The sequence below is a fragment of the Saccostrea cucullata genome, unplaced genomic scaffold (assembly GCF_032062105.1).
Source record: "Saccostrea cucullata isolate Sc308-1 unplaced genomic scaffold, CSIRO_AGI_Scuc_v1 ctg2582, whole genome shotgun sequence".
NCBI lineage: Eukaryota > Metazoa > Mollusca > Bivalvia > Ostreida > Ostreidae > Saccostrea > Saccostrea cuccullata.
The window spans coordinates 37,599-53,434 of NW_026929448.1; the positions used below are offsets into that span (position 1 = coordinate 37,599).

Genomic DNA, 15,836 nt, shown 5'->3' on the forward strand with positions numbered 1-15,836 from the left:
TTTATTTTGTTTTTAGTGAAAAAAATATATTTATCTAAAATTCAACCCGAGATTTAAAAAAAAAAATCATAATACGATTCGAACACTCGCGACAAGTAACTAGGTGGTTCAACATCGCTGCTCAATTGCATCATCTCGGGTCTTTCCGTCAAAGCTCGGAAAAACAACCTCGAATGTATTAACATCACCGGATGTTAAAAATTCATACATTTTCTGTTAATAAAATATAGGATAGACGGAGTTAGAAGTCCCTTCTATAGTATATTTAAGGTAATATCATTACATTGAATATTTTTAAACTCCATGTTCCACAGATAAAATGTCTCCATGCATTTATTTCCAAGATCGTGGAAAGGGAGGGTTGTCATGGCGTCTACCTTATACATTGGAAGTCGTTTTTCTGCTAGTCGGAAAGGCCCGAGAAGTTGCGATTGCATCGCTGCTATGACCACGAAGTCGCACATACATAGATCTTTATTTAACAAACAGTTCTATATGTATATCAAACGTACATAAGACTTAGAGTTTCTGAGAAAATGTTCCGAAATTTAAGTTGGTAAACTAATGTTTTTATATAGAGTGGGTCTTCGTTACATTTTTTTTGAAAATGGTGACAGATACATCATTTCATTTCCTTCCATTATTTGTTTACAAAAAAATGTTACAAAGACCAACTCTATACAAGCAAATTCAAGGAATTGTGGTCCCCCGCTTTCGGTGTCATTGTGGGTGAGATGTCATTTTTTATGATGTATTGTGTGTAATATGAACACCCTATCCTATGTCATTTATTTAGAAATCATCACTGAACTCAAGGTCAATGTCAAAGGGTTAAAGTTCTTGGTATCCAATGTAAAGTTTTCTCATAAGGATTACATATTTGAAGTATGAAAGTCCTAGTCCTTACCATTCAAAAGTTATAGTCAAGATTTAAGTTTTTTATTAGTACAAAAATGTCCAAGGTCAAGGTCAAAAGGTCAAGGTTGTTGGTATCAAATAAAAGGTCTTGCCAAAAAGAATGCATATGTGAAATATGAAAGTCCCAGTATCTACTGTTCCAAAGTTGTGGCCAAGGTCAAAGTTTTTGAAAAGTAGGTCAAACTCCAAGGTCAAAGTCAAAGGATCAAAGTTCTTGGTATTTAATGAAAGGTCTTCTCACAAGGATTACATTTGTGTGAAAGCCCTAGCCCCTACCATTCAAAAATTTTGATCAAGGTTAAAAGGATACACAAACAAGGTCAAGGTCACAAAAGGTCAAAATTGTTGATATCCAATGAAAGGTCTTGCCACAAAGAATACATATGTAAAATGTGAAAGTCCTAGTATCCCCCGTTCAAAAGTTGTAACCAAGGTAATTGTTTTTAAAAAGTAGGTCAAACTCCAAGGTCAAGGTCAAATGATCAAAGTATTTAATGAAAGGTCTTCTTACAAGGATTTATGTGAAGTATGAAAGCCCTAGTCCCTACCATTCAAAAGTTTTGGTTAAAGTTGTTTTTTTCATAAGTACATAAATCTCCAAGGTCAAGGTCAAAAGGAAGTTGTTGGTATCCAATAAAAGGAATCTTGCTACAAACAATACATATATGAAATGTAAAAGTCTAGTTCCATATCCTTCAAAAGATATGACCAAATAAAAGTTTGGAATTTTTGTGTAAAAGTGCCTCAAGGTCAAAAGGTCAAATTTAGTGGTACCCAAAGAAAGGTCTTGTCACAAGGAATACACGTGTGAAATATGAATTTCATAGCTCCACTAAATAATATGGGCAAGGTTAAAGTTTTTGCACACTAATAGGCTTGCTTCGGATGCTGGATTTGACGTACATTTTCTGAATGTAAAAGTCCCAGTTCCTACCATTAGACAGTTTTAAGGTTTTCAGAACAGCTTTATCTTACAGAAGGTATACGCTCTTCCTGGACCAAGCTTACAAGGATGATATATTCCTAACGATGAATACCAATGGACTTGTTTTGGCTGCTGGATCTGACATAAATGTCATAAGATAATGAACCAGGTAAAAGTAGGTTGTAGGTTTATTACCAATAAACTATAAAGCCTACATTAACCAACCTTGCGTGGATGTTGTATCAAGAGATGAACACTCACAAATTGCTTCAGATGGTGGATTTGAATGACTTTTCAAAACTTTTTGAATAATTTGTTCCTGATAGACAAAGTTTTAGATAATTCTGTTCCAAAGTAACTGCATGCTAGCCATTTCAGATCAAAATTGCATAAATTTCGCATTTTGTAAGCTTAATGTGGAACGCTGCCTTACTTACAGACAACATTCGTTAAGGTGAGCTATGTAATCTGTGATTACATCTTGTTTTACAAGAAATAACAGGGAAAAAAATTAAAATCTGTTTGGAACCTGTCTGTCTACCTGTTTAAACATTTTAGTGGAATAATAAGAAACTCTAATTAACCCACCTGTGCCAAAGGCTCAAGTGAGCGTTTCTTATCACATTTTGTCCGTCATCCGTCCGTCTGTCTGGCTGTCTGTCTATCCGTCTGTCCGTCTGTAAAGTTCTCACAACTAGACAATTTTAGTACAAAACATCCGTGGGTGAAGAGAAATTTATGTTTGCGCGAGTTTTGATATGTCCAGGCGACTTTAATCTATGACATTCTCTTCATTCTGTATATAATATGTATAACACAAAAATATATAATGTATATTTTATTTTTTTTAAATAAATTTAAAACAACACAACAAAACAACAAGAATAGACCAAGTATTGGTGGCGTGGGTACAATTATTAGACAGGTATATATGTAATACTGCACGAATAAATACACACATTTATATTTTATTTCCTGAAATTGCACAAATTTATAACATCGGAATGTCTCTGGCTTCCACTCTCATACTTTCGGGAAGTTCCTTCTTTCTTCGTTCTCTTTCCCGCTCAATAGCCTCGTGATAATAGCCGTAATATTTCCCCCGGTCAGCTCTTTCTAGTGGAACAAAGGCGTCAGATTTCGGCCAGGAGATGTCTTGAAGATTTCGTGGGGGCATGCTGGGTAAATCCCGAGTGTATCCGAATAGGCGACATTCGGGTATTCCAGTTTGCAACACACCTATGTCTTTGTGGTAGTAACCTGAAATGTAAAGTAAATTATTGTGGTCTTGGCGATACTTTTTGGTAAATTAGAGAAATTCATTTTCTATCACGCAAAAATAGTATATCCCCAAACCGAAACAAAGCCCCGTACCCATCTATAACATTGTGTGGTGTCTTTAAATGAGAAAATTGATATTCATCAGCATTTTTCCAATTAAGTCCTGGTGATTTTTTTTAGCTCTTCTGGTCAGAGACCAGACGAGCTTATGCGATAGTAATGCGTCCCTCTGTCTGTCTGTCTAGCTGTCCGTCCGTCTGTCTGTCCCGTCAGTCTGTCCCACTTGGTTTTCCGCACTTTTTTTTCTAAACGCTTGCAGATATTGAGCTGAATTTTGGTACGTGAGTGTATCTTAATGAGTTACAGATCAAGTTTGAATTTCGTTCGCTTCATTGATTTTTGACAGAATTATGGCATTTTGAATATTTTTCATTCCCACTTGGTTGTCCGCACTTTTTTTCTAAAGGCATGCAGATATTGAGCTGAGTTTTGGTACGTGAGTGTATCTTAATGAGTTACAGATCAAGTTTGAATTTCGTTCGCTTCATTGATTTTTGACAGAATTATGGCGTTTTGAATATTTTTCATAATCGCTTATTAAGATCGGGTTCGAACTTCGCTAACTTCCGATTGTCGACAAAAATATGAAACGAGGAAAAGACGATGGATAAATGAGTTGAATTGTCGTCTTAATGTTTATTATTTTATTAGATTTAAGGCATTTACAACTTGAAAATCTTTCAGTTTAACCTTGGACATGACTTTTGCACATTAAAAAATGACATCCTGAAGAAAAAAAGGGGAACCCGGTAGGGGACATGTATTGCTTATGCAATACTCTCAGAATGCTTGTTTCGATAAATACAGTGAAGTCGCCAATTCCGGGTCACGTCTGGGTGTTTCGTTGATATTTTGCAAATCTGTTCAATTTAAATTTTATGCAATATATGTATTTAAAGAACAAATATTGAGTCATCCAAACAACTTTTCGTTTTCAAATTAGCTACACGGGAACAATATTTACAGGGGTATTTCAGAAAGGCCTAGCTCCCCCAGTTACGAATCATTTTCTCCATTTCCGGGTCATGTGACTTCTAGGTCGTGTACTATTCATGGAACGTTTCGGAACAGGATTTTTATGATGTTTAAACATAAAATAATTCACCCAGCTTGGAAAAAGTAAAACAACCACAGAAATATGTTTAAATTATTTTTAAAACAATTACAACAAAGCAAATTGCAGTTTGCAGAATTAAAAAAAAACGTACTAAGATTAAAAGTAATACAAGTAAATTCATTTATTGAAAAAAAATGCATTTAAAGGGTCAATTCGATTTTAATTTTTAGAAGAAATATTTTCCATTAGAATACTTTTGATAATCAAGGTAAATACATGGTCGTCGAATGGTTTTGTACATAAAATAACGACATGTTCATGCCACAAGATTGCGTGACCCGCAATTGGAGAAACTACTACAGTTTGATTTAATAATTATTTCAATTTTATTTGAGCAGCGATCATTATGATTGATTTCTGAGTTAAAACTAAGTGCATTTGCCATACTTTCAAGCTCTTATTAATTACCTAGAACGTTTATATCAGCCTTTCTGCAGCGAACAAAAACGAAAGTAGCCCGTATCTGAAGCAGAAACATCAAAGTCTTTAATGCGTGCGTTTCAGAATTCCGTTTGTCGGATGCTCTTTTAAAGCTGATATTCAAAATTTTGTAATTAATAACATACAGAAAGGCCAGTTCTTTATGACCAGCGTATTCGTTAAGTTTTTTGCGCTTAAATTTTAACACTAGGCATAAAATACACGCGAGTGACCCGGAATTGGAGACGACCCGGAACTGGCGACTCCACTGTACTTTCAAAATGCGTCTCCAAAAACAATTAATTTGATTATCATTATAATTTAATGTTGCATTCAAGTAGAGTACACTAAGAACATAAAGAAACTTAATCAAGGATCATTTGGCCTATTCTTTTTATTGCTGTAGTAAAGTTACAATTCCCAGCTGCTTAAGAAATTTTCTCTTCATTTGCTATAAGTACAAACCAGTAGAGCTTCAGTCTCGACAGAGACTTTTGGTTTTTTTTTTAAATATTTTTATGAAGTAAAGATGTAAACTTCAATCCCTTGTCTAAGGAGAACATTAACAACCCTGGCATGGTTGACGGTGAAAACAAGGCTGAAAAAAATTATGAAAGATCAGATCGATTTAACGTTTCTATTTTCCATTTCCTCTAATTTCCTCCCTTACGTTTCCATTTAATTACAACCAAAAAAGAACATTGCGCTTATTCAATTTTACTCCTTGCAGCTTTCTTGCTACACCACAAACATAAAATTACCAGAGGGCGTGTCTCTCTGTCTCATGAAGTTCACCCATTGGTCCTCGCTCTGCATCTCCTTGGCGTCACGTTTTGTGTCTCTAGGCAACGATCTGTATTGATGTTGGTCTATCCAGGTCCTCTCTGACGTCACGTAGTGGGCGGGGCCTCTCCAGATGAGTGACTTCCCATCTCCACTGAGGTAATTATGGGTGGGGGTGGGGTTGTGGGGCCCTCGGTCAAACAGCCTGGTACCAGCACTTATACCGTACTCCGGACGATGCATTACTGCCTAGCTTTAAAATAAATATTAAAGGATGACTGCACTTAAGGAAACTTAGAAATTGCGACATAATTAATTTTAAAAATGGGCATATTTCTTTTAATGGTAGAACTAGCCAATGTCTTAACTGCAACTTTGTGTAATTACGTTAATTAAAAGTTCTTATTAACGAAGTTCGAAGTCGTTTTTATTGGGAGGGGTCATCGCATATTCTGGAATCTCCATAGGATAATGAGTACGCCCACCTTTTTACAGGCTTAATACATAGTCAGCGCATGTTTGTCTATTGTTCTCCTTTTTATGGTAGTTGTATATTTATATATATTACCTCATATTAAAAGGAGATCAATAGACAAACATGCGCTCATGGTTAAAAAGAGAAAAAATTGTTGCTCGTGTGTTCACTTTCTCTTTAGAAAACAGGCCATTTTGACCACGTTGTTACCTGTTGAATATTATAATTAACCACGTGATTTTTATACCCAGGTTACTCTGTGAATACTAAAATTCCATCACGTGACGTGTAAGGAAACACGCATTCTGTTGGGCGATAGTGATTGTCTATATCTGTTTCAATCCATTCCCATCGAGCACGGGATATTCATTTTTCTCTTAGATATCTATAAGATTATTCTTATATTTATCTCAAAATCATTTCATTTTACTATCTTAATATTTTTTTGAGTGCATTATATGTCTCTACATGTTCATAGTCTTCATGAAGATAGAGATTCATTTATATGTTTTGAACCATTGTTTATTATGAACATCTTAAGTAAGATCCAGTAAATAAAATTGAAATTCCCCAGCACGCTAATTGATAGGGAAAAGTAATTGTAAAAGAAACTAATTTTTTTTAAAGTAAGTGTGATGTTTTTCTTTCTTTTTTATAAAAGGGAAAAATAAAGTAAGTCTTACTGCTGTTAGCGGGTCTCGATCCCGGACCTGAATATTATTGATTCTGTGCAATACCGACTGAGCTAGTCGGCACTTATATTCGAACACGCAAATTGTTGACATCAGCCATTGCTTTTGATTATCAATGAGAATGACTACTTCTACCGACCGATGTTATTTGTTATTACTTATATACTTTATTTGAAAACTTAAAAGATAACAAGTAATAGCTTTTCAAAAAAGCTTGCCTGACTAAAGCAATCAATATCTATAGAACCTATAATCATGATAAGTCATATATATTAACGTTTACATTGGGGTGAGGGGTAATTATTTCATTAGAGTAAATTATAAAGACGTCGAACAAAACATCATGCAATTATTTTCAGTTGTTTGCTACTTATGAAAGCAATGGAGAGCCTCGTTTTTGAAAGTGGGGGGGGGGGCAGCTTGAGAATTTTTTTCACTCATCTGCAGACTAAAAGGAAATGCCCAAAGTTGAAAATCCTATTTCGGGGGAAAGGGGGGTGACCAATTTTTTTTTAGTGTCAAGGTCTTTCTGTACCATTTTTTTAGCATTAAATACTGCATTTCCATTTAATAAATTTCCTGTTATATACAGAGGGGATCCAACCTTTCAATTAACATTTCCTATATATAGTAAAAGTAAGGTTTGGAAAAAAAGGGGGGGCAGCCCCCCTCCTGTTGCTACGTGTCTGACGGAAAAGGAACAGTGAGATTTTATTTAAAAGGTATATTTTGTATGTGTTAAAAATTGGTTTTGATCTGTTTTTCGTTTGTGGTATAATGACGCCTGTGCAGTGTTACAAATACTTGGAACTCAGGACCGATGAGCAGTTTCATGTAATCTTTTTCTTGCTAACACCTACTGCGACTCGGGACTTGGTTTTAAACGGTCTCCTAAGGACCGATCTCCACGTCCTGCAGTGGATTCGAACACGCGACGTAAAGCTCAGCTCCTCATTCCGCAACTCTATAAATGAATTTAGAAGATGTACTAATTAAGTAAGGGAAATGAACAAATAAATTAATGTATGCTGGAAAGCTGTGCCTATGTAAAGGTTATATATTAATTTTAAAATTAAAATTTAGAATTAGATTCAACTGCATAGACTACCGGGAAGACAGCTGAGAATATGATAACTACAAGAAATAAATGAATCGTTATGATTAACATGCATTGGGTATGCCAGAGCATCAACGATTGTTGGAAACAGCCCGTTATGCATAAATGACCCAACGATCTTGACGGTGATTCCTTATATTCATCAATCCTAGAATATGAGGGACACTTTTTTTATATAAAAAGTTTATTTTTCTGTGTTTCACAGGAGAAAGAATTTTATCTCTGAAAACTGGGAGGGGGGGGGGGGACTGCGAGTCCGGGCGAGATATGATCAGAAATATTATGTATATTTGGCCAGTTTTCCTCTTAAGAACATTTTTTTCCGTTTCGTTTTATTTACTTTAAATGATTAACTTCTAACTTCTTTCACAATATCACAATACGTTTTTTTTCCAAAAGTTCGAAATCCCGATAAAAAGAACAGTCTTGAAGTTTTCATTTCCATTCTATGTAGCAGAATCATCCAGGAAAAGGGTGCGAAGATATACACGTGACATTTGGCGCAAAATGATTGTGACACCCCTTACCTAGAAGACAAATGGACTCATCCAATAGTACAGAAACGCAGAAAAAAGGTCAAACGGATATGTCCGTATATGAAATCGCATGAAATAAACAGCTGCATGCAAAAAAAAAAATAAAGGAAATAAACACATCAATATATTGTATCAGTAAGACGGTTATTTTTTTCTGCTAAATGTTTTGTTGAAACGGAGGTAATAGATTCCAGTGATATTCAGCATGCACAAAATTTTGCTGGCTAACTGTGACCTCTTAGCTTCGCACCTTGGAAATATCAATCCTTATACAGCCTGACGCCGTGACGTCAGGCAATAAAAGTGACAAACATATGATGAGAGAGAGAGAGAGAGAGAGAGAGAGCAATAAATATAAATACAGTAACTATTCTAATTTTAGACCACTCATAACAATATTAGCTCCACCTCTTATGCATATTTATAAATCTTATCTTCATTAAAGGGCAGATAAATCTAATTTCCCGATATTTGCAGAGAGGTGGGGTAAGGAAACAACGAATTATTTTATTTCAACGCAGTTTATAACCTTCATGACATTGCATTTCATTTGGAAATAGACCAAACTCTATAACAAATGATTTCCGACAAAAATAAAAACAAAAATAAATGTGAAAACAGAGATTGAAAAAGACCCAAAATCCGGCGTTAAGTAACATCGGCCGGTAGAAGTAGTCATTCTCATTGATAATCAAAAGCAATGGCTGATGTCAACAATTTGCGTGTTCGAATATAAGTGCCGACTAGCTCAGTCGGTATTGCACAGAATCAATAATATTCAGGTCCGGGATCGAGACCCGCTAACAGCAGTAAGGCTTACTTTATTTTTCCCTTTTATAAAAAAGAAAGAATAACATCACACTTACTATTAAAAAAAAATTAGTTTCTTTTATAATTTATAATTTACTTTTCCCTATCAATTAGCGTGCTGGGGAATTTCAATTTTATTTACTGGATCTTACTTTAGATGTTCATAATAAACAATGGTTCAAAACATATACATCTGTAAATGAATTTTTATCTTCGTGAAGACTATGAACATGTAGAGACATATAATGCACTCAAAAAATATATAAAGATAGTAAAAAGAAATGATTTTGAGATAAATATTAGAATAATCTTACAGATATCTAAGAGAAAAATGAATATCCCGTGCTCGATGGGAATGGATTGAGACAGATATGGACAATCACTATCGCCCAACAGAATGCGTGTTTCCTTACACGTCACGTGATGGAATTTTAGTATTCACAGAGTTACCTGGGTATAAAAATCACGTGGTTAATTATAATATTCAACAGGTAACAACGTGGTCAAAATGGCCTGTTTACTATAGAGAAAGTGAACACAAGAGAAACAGTTTTTTCTCTTTTTAACCATGAGCGCATGTTTGTCTATTGATCTCCTTTTGATATGAGGTAATATATATAAATATACAACTACCATAAAAAGGAGAACAATAGACAAACATGCGCTGACTATGTATTAAGCCTGTAAAAAGGTGGGCGTACTCATTATCCTATGGAGATTCCAGAATATGCGATGACCCCTCCCAATAAAAACGACTTCGAACTTCGTTAATAAGAACTTTTAATTAACGTAATTACAAAAAGTTGCAGTTAAGACATTGGCCATTTCTACCATTAAAAGAAATATACCCATTTTTAAAATTGATTATGTCGCAATTTCTAAGTTTCCTTAAGTGCAGTCATCCTTTTTTTTCCTCGTTGCAAGGAACAGCTCAGTGTGTTCTATTGCCCTCGGCCAGCTCAGGCATTAAATAATTGTTTTATTACCTAATTTTATTTTCCGTATTAAGACTGTTAAGTATTCAGTACAGAAGGTTCCCGTTCCATATTGTGAATGTACTGTATTATTAATTAAAGATTGATTGTAAAGATATTGTTTACATTCCTCTTGAACATTTTTCACTCTTATGGAGACATCACCATTTCCCGGTGGAGAGGGACCTGTTTCGTGCCAGCAGAGCATCTACTGCTACACGGGACGGTCTCAACGTTCCCACAGTGTATTATAATTAAAGTAACTCTCATTAAATAAAATACCCTTCCATTGAAATCATACAATTTTTTATACCAATGTCGAAAGATCAAATAAGATGATTGTTTAATTACCATGTCTGTGCATTGTTACAAACAACACTAAATTCGAAACCCGTATCGTTTTTTTTTTTATTCAAAATACGTTACCGGTCAATAGAACGCGCGTTCTACTGATCGGTCTATTGACCGGTCAATAGATCGCTTTGAAAAGATAAGAAAAAATGAAAACACAAACAGAAAAGATGAAAATATTAAATCTCTAATAAAACAACAAAATTCACTTGATTAGGTAATAAAGTAGTATATTGAACGGTAAGCATATCAAACTAAAATACTCGGATGTATTTAACTCCATACATGCACCACCCCCGGCCTCCCGACCCCCCCCCCCCCCCCCCCCCATTTCAGAATCTGAACTGGTCCGTGATTAAGAAAAAGTCCGAGCTCTTACAATGCACGATCGATCTTTATTTTCAGTGCCATCTTTTCATTTTCCTTAAACAAATGTACTCAGAATCTTCTAACAGTTAACTCTGATATAATACGATACTAGCAAATATTTATCTTGACTTTAAAAAAACCCAGAGTTACGGTACTTGGCAGGTAAAAGATGTACGGGGAAAATTGACAGGAAATCTAAAATAAAAATTAACAAGAAAAAGAAGAATAAACTCACAAATACCATATACATAAATCTATATGAGTACCAATTAACTTACATGGGACAAAGTGACCGTTTAAAATTCCCTACCTGAGCTGGACGTAAATAAACACACAGGTGTATTGATCTGGTTACCAAGCGTGTATCTCGATGTAAACATCCGGTTTAGGCCAGGTGCGTATAATGCGATATTGAGACGACTATATATACAGCATTCCATTTAAAACGGTGAATATATCTTACTTTGTCTTATCTCCCTGTAACTGTTTAATTAACGGATAACATCTATACAATTAATTATTTGTTCTTATGGTGAATACATGGGCATTATGAAGGGTATGCTTTGAAAAGGAGGGGTTGGTCGTTTCATTTTTGACACTTCATTGATCACATGAAAAAGTATGAGCTGCGTGAGCCATTTTTTTTAAAACAAGGGGGGGGTGTAGGGGATAATATTTATGAACTATTATAAAACCACAGCACCTGACGAATGGATGGTGTAACCCCCCCCCCCCCCCCCCACCGCTTCTGGGAATTTTTATTCGGCACAACACTACATGAAAATGATAGTATGTTTATATACTGTATAGGGCCAATCTCTAAATCTTAGGAAAATGATATCAGATATCCTCTGCAATTTTCTTCTTACCGTGTCTGATATATGTGAATGTTTTTTTTTATTGTTGATAAATCATGGATAAACAATATATATTAGCTAACTATATAGTACATGATTGATGATTGTATATACGTATTTAGTTTATTAATGGTAACAGCTAGGTTAACATGATATATGTACGAGAAATAGTTCTGCACTGTTAATGAGAAATTCATTGTGAAATTTAAATTCATGTTAGGCAGAGCCTTTTAACAATTATATGTACACTCTCTTTAACTGCAGATATCTATTTATTAATTTGCAAGTCAATGCTTCAGATGTTGAATTTTATTCTACGTGTAGCTTTAATTCAAAGATCCTTCTGTTTTATACATCTACAAAATTCTTCTTCATTGGAAGGGAAGGGGCGGTGAAGGGAATGGTAGATTACGATTGGGACGGTGAATGGACATATTAATTAAAAGTAAACAAACATTAAACATACTCATAAGTGTAATACCTTTACACATTCACTAAAATAAAATTGCAGTAATTCATTCTTTTGAATTTTTTAAATGATTTTTTTTTATTTGCTTAACTTATTTATGAAATTCGTTTCGTTATTTCTTTTGTTATTTCTTTACTGTTCTATTAAATTTATATATTTTTATTAATTTTATCCCAGGATCAGCGGCGATGTACCGACCTGAATATGCGACGAGCGCGGGAACTGACGTCAGACTAAGGGGTCCGTATAACGCCACGCCCCTCCATAACTACCTGGCGGGGGACGGGAAGTCCCACGTGTATAGAGGCCCCGCCTACTACGTCCCCTCGGAGAACCGCTGGATAAAATTCCATGAATATCGCTCACTCCCCCGAGAAACGAGGAGGGACGCCATCTTAATGGAATCAGAGGAGCAGTGGGTAGCGTACCAAAGACAGAGGGACAGGGAAACGCAGCCCGGGGGTAAGGCAACAGAAAAATAAACACAGCCCGGGGGTAAGGCAACAGAGAGATGCACACAGCCCGGGGGTAAGGCAACAGAGAGACAGGGAAACACAGCCCGGGGGTAAGGCAACAGAGAGATAAACACAGCCCGGGGGTAAGGCAACAGAGAGATGGGGAAACACAGCCCGGGGGTAAGGCAACAGAGAGATAAACGCAGCCCGGGGGTAAGGCAACAGAGAGATAAACGCAGCCCGGGGGTAAGGCAACACAGAGATAGGGAAACACAGCCCGTGGGTAAGGCAACAGAGAGATAAACACAGCCCGGGGGTAAGGCAACAGAGAGATAGGGAAACACAGCCCGGGGGTAAGGCAACAGAGAGATAAACAAAGCCCGGGGGTAAGGCATCAGAGAGACAGGGAAACACAGCCCGGGGGTAAGGCAACAGAGAGATAAACAAAGCCCGGGGGTAAGGCAACTGAGAGATAGGGAAACACAGCCCGGGGGTAAGGCAACAGAGAGATAAACAAAGCCCGGGGGTAAGGCATCAGAGAGACAGGGAAACACAGCCCGGGGGTAAGGCAACAGAGAGATAAACACAGCCCGGGGGTAAGGCAACTGAGAGATAGGGAAACACAGCCCGGGGGTAAGGCAACAGAGCGATAAACACAGCCCGGGGGTAAGGCAACAGAGAGATAAACAAAGCCCGGGGGTAAGGCAACTGAGAGATAGGGAAACACAGCCCGGGGGTAAGGCAACTGAGAGATAGGGAAACACAGCCCGGGGGTAAGGCAACAGAGAGATAAACACAGCCTGGGGGTAAGGCAACAGAGAGATAGGGAAACACAGCCCGGGGGTAAGGCAACAGAGAGATAAACACAGCCCGGGGGTAAGGCAACAGAGAGATAGGGAAACACAGCCCGGGGGTAAGGCAACAGAGAGATGGGGAAACACAGCCCGGGGGTAAGGCAACAGAGAGATAGGGAAACACAGCCCGGGGGTAAGGCAACAGAGAGATAAACACAGCCTGGGGGTAAGGCAACAGAGAGATAAACACAGCCCGGGGTAAAGCAACAGAGAGATAAACACAGCCCGGGGGTAAGGCAACAGAGAGATAAACACAGCCCGGGGGTAAGGCAACAGAGAGATAAACAAAGCCCGGGGGTAAGGCATCAGAGATACAGGGAAACACAGCCCGGGGGTAAGGCAACAGAGAGATAAACACAGCCCGGGGGTAAGGCAACAGAGAGATAAACAAAGCCCGGGGGTAAGGCATCAGAGAGACAGGGAAACACAGCCCGGGGGTAAGGCAACAGAGAGATAAACAAAGCCCGGGGGTAAGGCAACTGAGTGATAGGGAAACACAGCCCGGGGGTAAGGCAACAGAGAGATAAACACAGCCCGGGGGTAAGGCAACAGAGAGATAAACAAAGCCCGGGGGTAAGGCATCAGAGAGATAGGGAAACACAGCCCGGGGGTAAGGCAACAGAAAGATAGGGAAACACAGCCCCGGGGTAAGGCAACAGAGAGATAAACACAGCCTGGGGGTAAGGCAACAGAGAGATAAACACAGCCCGGGGTAAAGCAACAGAGAGATAAACACAGCCCGGGGGTAAGGCAACAGAGAGATAAACAAAGCCCGGGGGTAAGGCATCAGAGAGACAGGGAAACACAGCCCGGGGCTAAGGCAACAGAGAGATAAACACAGCCCAGGGGTAAGGCAACAGAGAGATAAACACAGCCCGGGGGTAAGACGGAGAATGTGAAGTTGATACAGTGTTGTGAAAAATTCACTTTCATGTACCCCCCCCCCCTCCTCCAAACTAAAAAAAAGAGAGAGTTTAATTATATTATATTATGTTATATTTCATATGCTAGAGCAGAAAATAATTAAAACCATTTCTAAATATCACGTTTTAAAATCTTAAAAATAAAATTCTATAGATGGTAATTAGGTCGCTATAGTCAGTTAATACAGTACAGTGAACATAAGTACTGAGTAGATGAGACAGTGCATGGTCTCTTATTGGCTCTCTTCGTGCTAGTGCATCTATACATGTATCACAAATTGTTGAAAAAGATGTTAAGTTGTCAAAAAAAAAAATCTGAAAAGATTACACATACTATTTTTAGATTTCTTTCATACATGTATAGCTTGATGGGAAAAATTCCTAAAATTCACAGTGCTATAGTAAATTCATATTTATCACAGAATAATAAATGGCATGTTTGTTTTAAACAATCATTATGGATTGCCAAGCATTGACAACAAAAAAGAAAGGTGCTGTTTTATCGTGATAATAACTAAGTCAAGTAGCTAAAGCCAGTCCTTACTATCTCAAGACAAAAGAAGCTGCATGCATATTTTTCACAATAATTTGCTCAAAGCAAAGTATAATCCAATTTCTTCTGTACGCTTCAACTTTTAACTTTGGAAAAGTACTTTGACCTTCATGTGTTACATCTAGCGGACTTCGTGTTGTAATTTTACCTGTGTGTAGCAAGTATGAAAAGAATGGACTGAATTTAAACAAGCCTTATCAATTTCTATTTCAGGAATCACGATGTCTGGAAAACCGGAAGCTTTCACCGGAGTTCCGGTCCCCACACTACTTCCGTGGCGCGAAAATGCCTGGACTAAGAAGTGGTCGGGATCGGGGTACTTCCTTCCCGCGGGAAACAAATGGTTCCACGACCAGGACTCGCCAGCTATCCCGCGGGAATCCCTGATGTTTTATAACGAGGAGGACTGGATCAAATTTAAATACATGACAGAGAACCAATCACTAGCAACTCAGTGATCACGTGATCTCAATCTTTATGTTTATGTATATTTGGTGCAAGGACAGAAAGCAAACTTTTTGTAAATAATATTTTTAGTAACTTAAAGAATTGTTGATGTTGGAAATGTCTGTCTTTAATCTTGTTGTATATAAATAAAGTTAAAAATATAATAAATAAATCAAAACTATAAAAATTCTGTTTGAATGTTAGGGAAATACATATTTTTCCGTCAAACAATGGTTAACATATTATACTCGCTGTAATAGAGTCCATAATAATCCTAGTTAAAACAAGACTTAGTGTTTTGAGTCCAATCTAAATCTATTACCCAGTCAGTATAGGTTATTGCTGTTATTGGGTGTTAAAAATCAATCCGTATTGAAGTTTTCCTTGACTAAATAAGTACCAGTATTCAGTGTCTCAAGAGTTACCGTTCCTTGCTCAGGTATGCACATT

The 15,836-nt window shown here is 37.2% G+C and overlaps 2 protein-coding genes across 4 annotated transcripts; one reads left to right on the plus strand and one right to left on the minus strand.

The window, feature by feature from the left end:
• Nucleotides 1–2,666: 2,666 nt before the first annotated feature.
• On the minus strand, nucleotides 2,667–11,191 carry LOC134280868 (uncharacterized). The gene is made up of 3 exons (XM_062763319.1): nucleotides 11,139–11,191; nucleotides 5,483–5,757; nucleotides 2,667–3,103 (listed from the first exon to the last, which is right to left on the minus strand). Exons 2-3 carry the CDS (start codon nucleotides 5,745–5,747, stop codon nucleotides 2,835–2,837), a joined length of 534 nt encoding a protein of 177 aa, XP_062619303.1. The 5' UTR covers nucleotides 5,748–5,757; nucleotides 11,139–11,191; the 3' UTR covers nucleotides 2,667–2,834.
• A 6-nt stretch (nucleotides 11,192–11,197) lies between these two features.
• On the plus strand, nucleotides 11,198–15,504 carry LOC134280866 (uncharacterized). Of its 3 annotated transcripts, none has more exons than XM_062763316.1 (3): nucleotides 11,198–11,276; nucleotides 12,332–12,616; nucleotides 15,153–15,504. In XM_062763316.1, exons 2-3 carry the CDS (start codon nucleotides 12,343–12,345, stop codon nucleotides 15,395–15,397), a joined length of 519 nt encoding a protein of 172 aa, XP_062619300.1. In that variant the 5' UTR covers nucleotides 11,198–11,276; nucleotides 12,332–12,342; the 3' UTR covers nucleotides 15,398–15,504. The 3 variants fall into 3 exon arrangements, with proteins under 3 accessions (XP_062619300.1, XP_062619302.1, XP_062619299.1); XM_062763318.1 differs by having other exon boundaries at nucleotides 11,204–11,276; nucleotides 12,338–12,616; XM_062763315.1 differs by lacking the exon at nucleotides 11,198–11,276 and adding an exon at nucleotides 12,030–12,130.
• The last annotated feature ends 332 nt before the right edge of the window (nucleotides 15,505–15,836 follow it).